This window comes from Opisthorchis viverrini (assembly GCF_000715545.1).
Source record: "Opisthorchis viverrini unplaced genomic scaffold opera_v5_13, whole genome shotgun sequence".
NCBI classification, from domain to species: Eukaryota; Metazoa; Platyhelminthes; class Trematoda; order Opisthorchiida; family Opisthorchiidae; genus Opisthorchis; species Opisthorchis viverrini.
In genome coordinates this window covers 709,572-719,498 of record NW_008751669.1, presented here as the reverse complement: position 1 = coordinate 719,498, position 9,927 = coordinate 709,572, and the positions used below count along the sequence as shown (strand labels likewise).

General features: G+C 43.6%; 1 protein-coding gene across 1 annotated transcript in view; it reads right to left on the bottom strand.

Moving 5' to 3' along the window:
- Positions 1-9,927, bottom strand: part of T265_01206 (hypothetical protein) — a gene marked incomplete at both ends in the record, with an annotated part of 30,586 nt that overhangs the window by 6,130 nt on the left and 14,529 nt on the right. Inside the window, 6 exons of the mRNA XM_009165191.1 lie at positions 999-1,285; positions 2,640-2,785; positions 3,703-3,767; positions 5,300-5,427; positions 5,737-5,839; positions 6,753-7,256. Of these exons, the coding sequence (XP_009163455.1) occupies positions 999-1,285; positions 2,640-2,785; positions 3,703-3,767; positions 5,300-5,427; positions 5,737-5,839; positions 6,753-7,256 (1,233 nt within the window). The remainder of the gene's footprint in view (positions 1-998; positions 1,286-2,639; positions 2,786-3,702; positions 3,768-5,299; positions 5,428-5,736; positions 5,840-6,752; positions 7,257-9,927) is intronic.

The following is a 9,927-nucleotide window of genomic DNA, read 5'->3' as shown; positions in this document are numbered from 1 at the left end:
ATATATATATCAGCGCATTCCAGTAGCCATCCAGGTGTTTTAAATAAACTGAGTGAATTCTCTGGATACTCAAGAATTGAACTTCATGACCTCTGACCGCTGCATTCTGGCTACAATACGTTGGATCATGTCGTTCTGCTCATGTGCGGATACACGTCTATGTATGCATGCATGTATATATGCACCACACAAACAGTCAATTTACGGAAAAGTCGATAGAAGAACACGGCAAGACAAACGCTGTCTCAGAGAGATGATCGGTTCCACGTCGGCACGGCGTCCAAACAGTAAAACGCACTGTCAGCAGATTCCAAACCAAGCCGGTGAACATTGAGAATTGTCAGGCTACATTCCACTCATACAATTCACCTGTAATGCACAATGTCTTGAAAGTAAAAATTAGCCCACCTGTCGACCGTCACTTAACAACTACAATAAGGTTGCACAGCTAGGTTTCGATCGCCAGAAGCTTCATTCAATGGAGAAGAACGATGTCCGGTTTGGATAGTATTATACTGATTATTGTGGCCAAAGACAGCCCCACAATAGGCGCTATGGTAGCGCAAGCGAAAAGCTGCTTTATGCAACGATGGATTTCGTTTCCACTGCTTCTGAAATTACTGCGTAGTACTTGAAGAGAGGGGTGCGTATCCTGGTTGAATGTATATGTGAAGACAATAACCTAGCGCGTTAATTTCTTTGATATTATCATCCAGTAGGTCATCGTTGACTGTGTTATGGTTGGCTAACAGATGCCATTTTGATCGAAACCATAGGTGTGCTAGAAACGAAAAAATAGTGCAGCGAAAAGAAAGTGCGGAATCGAAGGTCCACATGGTTCACCGGCAGTCACAAAGAATAGCACAAGTGAGTTCACATGATAATTGATCGCATAGAGACTGCGATTTATTTTGCTACGTGTGATCGTACGCACTTAAATGTACAGAATGAAACGATAAAATAACACACAAGACACCATATCGTTTGCCAGGCCTCACCTCAAAATTTACATAGTACTGCAACTGCTGAACACAGTGACGCAGCTCGGCTCCCAAAAGTTCCGACAGGTGTAAAACTGGTCCCAAGTCCATATTGAGATCATGTTCCATTCGTGACGCAATTAGCTGTTGTTTCCACATATTGCTCAAGGTGAATTCCATCCGCTTCGCCCTCCATAGGAAATTGAACGACCGCAGATACATGAGTCGGCAGTCGTCTGTGAAGATGGTACCCAGCGGACCGTCTACGTGATAGTCTAGGGAAAAAACGTCCCAGCCGGTATCAGCTGAAACAAAGAGTGTTGTGGGATACAGACGTAGATTAAGCGGATTTTTCGGAATAATGAAAACACGTTGTTGGACAGGAGTGAGTTTTAAAAGAGAAGACTGACGAGAGCCGTAGCTATCATAGACGCTTTTGTGCGATAGCAAAGGTCGTCGGTTAAATACAGCTCGCTGCGTCCAACTAAGGAGTGTTCGTATGGAAGCGGAACACAACTGGTGGTATAATCACCAAGTTTCGACGAGCCATACACATGGTGGTTAAGAACGGGTTGGTGAAGGAACAATGTGCCTCGTAGATCCAGATCACAAGGGACGATTCGTACTGTTTGGAAGTGCATGTTAGGTAGCTACCCACAAGCCTTACGGACGTGTAATGCTATCAAGCTGAAGAGAGCTCTAGAAAGTGAAGAGGCTGAGAAGCGAACAACCAGGGGAAAGCTGAGGGTTTCAGGCATATCCCACCATCTCAAATGCCCGCTTTAATGTAATGAGAGAGTACCATGGCCCTCGTGTTGCACTCAAGTTTCATGGCAGTTTTGCACTGAAGGGAATTCACGACGGGATAAGATTATCTTCTCAAAAAAACTACATCTGTAGAGAGTTGAAGAAAAGTATTCTTAATAAGCCACGAACCAGTGTGCGATCCCCGAGGAAAGTCGCCTCCCCCAACAGAGACCCCTGGGTGGCTACTATACTAGCTCTTGATTTCGCACAAAGTTTAGGAAGTAAACGATGTCGCGAGATAACGAAACAACATATGAAGGCAACTCTAAGTCATAACTTCAATTCATGCGGATCGCAAAAGCCCCAGCGGTCTTTATTTGAACCTTGCCTAAATGAACCAACTAAAACGAGCAACAACTATATTCATTTCGCGAAATGCACTCATTTGCAGACAAATTTGGTTTTGCGAGAGAATTATCATCAGCCTTATGAGTGGTATATTAGGTCTATACGTGTATCGCGATATCTCGAATATCGTACCAACTGAAACATGAGGCGGTCTGGTACAGCACATTCAGTTGCTTAAAACATCATAAACGAGATATTCAGCTGGTGAGTTCCAGGTGAGTCTCTCACAAAACCGAATTAGTTTGTAAATGAGTGTATATTCGCTAATTTCGTACAATTCGGTTTCAGGTAGAGCATAAGGTTGACGAAAACTCGGGGACTGCCCCTACATGATGAGCCCCATGAAGCGCGAAACCGATCGTGTGATGTCGAATAATTTTCAGCAGCCTTACAAGTAATGTATTGCGCCTATATATCTGTTTCTATTTTTGGTGAAATAGAGAGCACACAAAGGCTATGGCGAATGGGAACTCAGAATTGTCATCTAAGAACACTTAAACGTACCAGGTGATGCATCCAAAAGTCGCACACCTAAACGTTGCAAAACTTCTGGTTGTTCATACTGCGCATTCGTTGCACGTATTGCCGTTTCCAAAATACTTGTGAGCCGGTGGGTAAGCAACTGCGTTGCTGGTTTGTTCAAGGCAGCACTGAAAACGAAGATGACAAAGGATCACGTGAGAAGATTAAAGTGACGAGATGAATACATCCTGAATATTGCGGATTAAAATCCACCATCGAAGAGTAACAGTGCAAACCCCTACGCGGTTCACACGGTTTAAGACGAAACGAAGAAGAGTCACCAGAAAAATAAAAGCAACCAATCATTTCATTAGCAGAACGACAATCATAACCACCAGCACGATGGCAGTGTTTTTAAAACTTGTAATTCCCTAATCTTCATCCGAGAAAAGCTCTGTCTGACTGGTCTTTTTATCCACTTAAGTGGACTTCACCTTATTTTCCACCGAAAAAGAAACAGGGTTACCACTGAATGGTTTGAAACAACTACAACTCCCGATTATAAACGTCATACCACTGTGTCATGGAGCAGCCATGTATTCAAGCCTGGATTTATGAACGTTACATCAACAGGGCACCAGTATGTACAGAGATATAAACTTAAGTGCTTTTGCTTCTTACTAAATCGTAAAGTATCCCCCTTGTCAGAAAGATCGACTAGAGCGCCATTCAAGATAAGGCAGCCCGGGCTTTGCACCACTGGAGTCAACGAGTGGTTATCAATCAGTTTTTGATGGTTGTGTTGTGTTGAATGCCAACAACACCTGACTGCTTGCATGCGAATGCCCAAAAAAAACATCGTTCAGCAGCTACGGATCCTATTGTATAAAAAATGTGTAGATTTTACAGGTACGATGCTATGCATCGCAGCCAGAACCTGGAAACTCAGAAAGGGGACTAGAAGGTCGTAAACGACGAAGGAACGCCTGGAAGTGGAAGTAAACCTTACGAAGGTGAGTTTCCGGCGAGCAGCTCATCAACTCAGTCGCATAAAAACTGAACCATCATATAAACAGTTTGGAATTATTCAGGCGAAAATGCTTACTCTAGTAGATCCATTAAGTGTGTGATGAAATCACCTTGACCGAGAAGAAGGAACTGTCGCGTAGCCTGAAAGGCAGAGAGTAAGTAGTGGGTTGAGATGAATGGCCGAATTTGGAAATCAGACAGCATGTGTGAGAATTATACGTGTGAAGAAACTGGACAGCAACGAATTCGCCAGCGCTTGGCATGACATAGAATACAAATCCACCGGTCAAATGGGCTATCTCAGATTAAATCAATTCCTTGTTCAAAGCTCGCATTGTAAACTTGAAATTAACTACTTTTAACTAATCTATCACACGACAGACCCGTCTGAAAAGCATCCTCGATGGAGAATCATCGGTCATGGAATGTGCCATCTGGAAATGAACGTCTCATTTCCAGTGAACTACAGTTTGGTGTTCATCATATAAGGCTTTAGTATCGTGGAAAAATCATTACACTGTCCACGAATATCCCAGTTCAAGAATAACATTAATGTGTAGGTGAGAAAACGGAACACAACGCGAGTGAACTACAGTTTGGTGTTCATCATATAGGGCTTTAGCATCGTGGAAAAATCATTACACTGTCCATGAATATCCCAGTTCAAGAATGACATTAATGTGTAGGTGAGAAAAACGGAACACAACAAATCAACGCACACCGTCCACGGAAATAAGGTTGTACCGGCAGTACACCACGTGGTTACTTAGATATATTGCTTTTCGCAGGTTTCCAATGTGAATGGAGCCGGATTGTAGGCTGAGGTTTTAGCACCTGACGCGGCGCTATCTGACACCCTGTCCGATTAAACGGCTGGCTTTTTTTTCAATGAATGGCGGTACTGCACTAGTGTAGGTGCTCAAATGGAGATGAGAGCATGGGGTTACCATAAGCGTCATTTCCGAGAGGGTCCCCTTTGCCCTTGTCCCAAATTGAGCAACCTGTCGGCATTCCAACCACGTCGCTACGTACGCTGTGGATGCCAACAAGAAGCCGGAGCTCACATTTGCCTCCTTTTTTGTGAGAGGTAACCCAGTTCTAGGGGCAAAAAAGGGATTAAATTACGTAAACACGAATATGGCGCGGAATTTAAAATAATAAAGACTCAAAAGAGGCAATAGAATAGTGGTTTGGTGTTCCACATCCAGTCCTATGCACTAATAAGTGACCTTCAGTTGAGTGGTTGATTGAGTACGGCATATTCCGTAGAAAAATTCTGCCAAGATTTAAGGGGCTGGTAAGAAAGCAGTTGTTACCATTCCGCAAAACTCTATAGCGTCGCATTATTCTACGAAAATAATTCTGTCGAGGAATAAGTGCTCGTCTTCTAGCTCTGCGCTGAAGACAACAAGAATCACGTCATAGCTGTGGATTTTGGCGTTTGTTTTCAGAGCGCGTATACTGGTTTCAGCGCTCATAGAAGATTACTAAATGTCTCGGCAACCTGGCGAAAAAGATCACTTAGACAACCCGGAATTAAGCCCTTCCCCAACAGTCACTCGGGACTTTGCAGCCGTTCAGATTGTGTATTTGTCGTTTCGTACGTAAACAAATGTGTCGGATAGGGATTGTGCACTTTTCCTCTTTAATGTGGAAGTATCTGCATGACTTACGCGTAAGTGAGCCACGAAATGGTACCGTTCGATTAGTGTGTCCAGAAGATAGCGACTCGTTTGACGGTAGACAGTCACAACCATTTTGTCGAACGAAGAATCAAAGTCCTGCTCATACACAGCTTCAACTACAAATGGAAATTGGGTGGATAGAAACCAACAATTACTGGAGAACTGGGGGAGGGCAAATACTCCGACCTCAGAGAATAGATATGGTTTACCAAACTAATATCTGTCAACCCGGACAAAACAGTACTGTTATATCAGAAACAAAGTGTTTTTGCACACATTCGAGGGGTAAAAGATATAGGCCTTATGGACATAATACAAGCAGAGTCCGAAGTGGATCCTGATGTTGAACCACTCAACGGGCAGCAAACTGACATAGAGCGATGCATTGGAGGTGAAAATAATCATGGCCTATAGTGTGTGCATACCTCGCTTGAGACGAGACGCACGAATAGCTTCGCGGTTCTTAATGCTTCCCTTCTCTCCACAGGCTTGTTGAAGGAAGCTGATTGACTTTCCAGCCAGCAGTATCTGCAAAACGAGCGAAAAAACACGCGAATTCAAATTTTAGACAAATGTGCTGGAAACGAGTACAGTCTCAAGCACTGGGTTCGTGAATTTCAGAATACAAGCAGCTAATATAACCCGTAAGTGCAAAGCGGTCAGTTTTCTTGTCATAGCTAGCGAGCCAGTCGATGAATTGAAAGTCGCGAGGTTCGGTGAAAATAAGTACGTAGCTTTCAGACACATTCAGGATAACGCCAAAACTAAGTACTTGTTCGGTATCCTAGTCAAGCAAGCGAAATGAAATTGAATGGATGGAAACGAAGGGAGAACTGATAAATTGATATGTGCTGTCGGTGAATGGTAGACGGATAAAAATTTTCAAACGAGGTGCCTTCCATTAGTTTTGTAATTCAAGGTAATAGATGGACGGGAAAAGGCGAGTAACACCAGGATGACAACCAATATGACAATGTAGCACTAATACATACCGTATAGTATACTATTAAAATTAAAATTCGGCCCGAGAACTTTACCATCAAGCAAAGGTAGCTGACGGTTACCTATTGCATGTGTCCCGTGTTAGAAGATCAACCCCCCCCCCACGCACACACACACACACTCTCCGACCTCTACCTTTAGCAGCTGACCAAGTTGGACATCAACAGTTTCCACATGCGTATACTCTCCAATATAGACTTAGAGGATTTTATGCGGTACAGACACCCTTAAGCCAATATAAAGTCCATTCTGGGAGACCGATTTATTTCAAAGCCATCACAGTGTATCTCCCCGCACACTGAAGGCCTATAAAATGAAACCGCAGTCTAGAAAACATCGACTGCCTACACTCGGATTATCACTGGCTACATATGGCTTTGGAACATCAGGTAGGGTCAAAAAAGCGAAAGATGAGTGTAGGAAATACTGGTGCACGTACTTTATTGGCTTGTGCGTGCGTGATAAAGCTGGGAACCATTTGGCGTCGGATGCTGTATTTATCGTGCCATAGACGTTCTTTCTTCACTGACGGATTGCAGGCCACAAAAAATTCCTGGTAAGGATCATCTAATTGACCGTCGTAGATCCACAGACTGATGAGGTGTAGTAACGTCGACGCCAGGTTTTTCAGAATGTTGCGGAGCATTTTAGAAACCTCAGGGTCTCCGTGTCGAGTGTAAGCATAGACTTCTGATGCCAAGGCACCACCTCGCTTTCCCTGGCAAACATCGCACAAGCTTGCCAGAAAACGGAGACGAAACCTAGGCTCCTGTGTCCACAGGGCTAGTCGGGTAATTGTGAGATTTTGATCTGTAGACATGGCATCACTGGTTAGGTCACCGACACCCTCGGTGCGAAAGCCGCCAATGTCGGAACGATCGTCAAGTGTCCTTGAACTACTGGGACATGCAGATGCTCCTCGTGCTTCTCGACCCAACTGACTCTAGAAGAAATAGGTGGAAATGGGTAGTCATCGGATAAGTTTGGCTGGAAAATACGAGTAACGGATATGACCAGTCGAATTCACACCTAAACAAGGGGCTACACTGTGAGCATACGGAATCCTAAAACATCGCCGGTCGGAAAGCTAACCTAGATCGTCAGCGGAAAAAAGGTTTGGCATACGCACCACAAGCTGGCATTCGCTTTCTGATTGGATGGCTGTGACCTTGAACAAAGTCACACACAAGCTGCCTTTTTTCGTTAGCTGAATGGGCAGGCATCCTGCTAACTATATCGCGAATGACTACGAAGACGATTTGCTTGACGATCGTACAGAGACCTGTCTGCTTAAACATAAAACTGACCACATCCATACATTACTGACCACGCCCAAATGTGAACCGATTACAGATATATAATAGGACGACCTAGCACGACTGCCAGTGTCGTAAAACAGAGAAAAATGATCGTGTGATTGTCGAATCAGCTCCAATGTTACAGCTGACTAAAACTCATAACTTTAGCTCGAGACTAGTTGCTCATCACTGGGATACGCAACTTGATTTCTTATCAACATGCATTTACTATCAACGCAGTAAGGTCTTTCAACTGCAGATTTGTGTTTAAAGACTTTTCGGCACTTGCCAACGGGCAAGCAACACAATTTTTCCTCAACATCGTCCTCTCAGACCAAGCAACCCACAAAACACTGATCTATTCGATGCTGTATATAATTTCTTACTGTTACTCAACAGCCTTAACCTATGAATGAGACGACGGAGTCAGATACCTAACAAGCGTATCAACACAAAGGGAGAGTAAGCAAGGTTTGTTTTGAAGAATAGCTGGTATTTGGTTCAAAGGAAATACGTGCCGTCTAAGGTGCACTTGCTACTTAACCTATGATAATAATAAATAATAAGCATTCCGCTGCAATACCCTTTCGGTGCCTAGCTGCGATGCCACCCGAAGAAGGAACACTTGACGTTCTCAGTGATATACAAATGGTCATCATGACCGACCCTTTGATTCAGCTTACGAGCCATATCAACAAATTCCAAACGGCCGTCCCATAAATTCCAAGTTTGTCACGCAGGTAAGGCATAGCATGAAACGAGAAGGGGAAAATATTCACTTGAATTATGCCATCGACAAACGGTCTTTGAATAACCAGCCAGAAACCAATTCTAAGGTCTGTTGTTACCGATTCGCCCTTATCACTTAGAAAACATGATTAGGCGGATGCTGACGTTAGGTCTCAAAGAAGCGAAAAACTTCTCGGAAAGCTGGTGACAAGTTGCTCTGTTGGCTTTCAGCCTTCCTGTGCGCGTCTCTTACAGCCAAAGGGGTTATCGAAATTGTTGTGGACATATGACGGGAGGTAACGCATGCTGACCGCTACTTTGTCAAATACATCTAATATTTGTAGTGATTAGGTGTATTCGTTCAGATAGAGCACCCTTTCAGTGTCTAATTGCCATACCATTCAGATAAAGCACGAGGGCTGGGATATTTGCAGGTTGCCCAAGCCTGAATAGGGGAAGTCGAGAGGTAGAAGTCAAACCACGGACCTTCCAGTCAGTAAATTCGTGCTTTAACCACTGAGCCATCTCGCCCCATTAGATGTATTGTTAAGGGAACATAACAGTCCAGTTTAGTCGTTCAACATGCATTGAGTGACACACTAGAATCAGCACCACTCGATATTCTGCTATTGAGGTTATGTACCTCAGAAGACACCATCCCCTTGTAGAAACTACTTCCAGGTGCTCCCTCAAAGCGTACTTCAACACCTAGAAATAATCAACTTGCAAGAAGCTGACTCTGATTGGTCCCAGAGGGCATAATTCCGATTTGTATATCCGAGTAAACTCTGAAAATAAACATGGAAAAACTCTTCGGAAGGAGACGTTTTGATCATTCATTGACGCGATGCATTAGCAAAGGGTTTGCATTTAGAAAGAAACATATAAATATCGAAAACCCAGTATGCAGCGCACTTTGTCGGTTGGTTGCATAGTGTTCATGTGACCTACGGTGAACTAACTTGTTCGTTAATCCTTCCAAGTTAGTCATCCATAGAAAACGTTTGTGGGCACGTTATGTCGTTTTCTCTAATGACCAAGTGGGAAAAGTACTTCATATCTGAGCCACCTATACAGATCACTCTTGATCACTGGTAAACAAGCAGCTGGTCTAAATCCGCTCTCCACACACTCACTAGTTCTCTGCCCTCCGTTCACACTACAAAACATCGATTTGCATAGCCTCCTCCATCGGCCACTGTGGCGTACACAGCAATCTCCAGCAAAAACCCCAACATTCGCTAAATCTAGTTTGTACCCAGTGTTCAGTGAATGCTATGCAATTGCTGTCTTTGAAAAGCGCTCGATGTTCACCTGAGCTTCTTGGTGGTCCGTTTGTCTTTTCTCTTGATCCCACTGAGCCTCGCACGAAATTTCCTAGCCATCTATCTTACGTAGTTGTTGCGTTTGATTTCGTATAGACAGTTCCTGATTTCATCCACCAGAAAACCGCCCATCAGCTGCAACAGTCATCATGATCATCATCAATGACAGCAACATCAGTGTTGGCACTGATGCTTCACTGCCACACAACCATAAAGTTCGTTTAGTTATATATATATATATATATATATATATATATATATA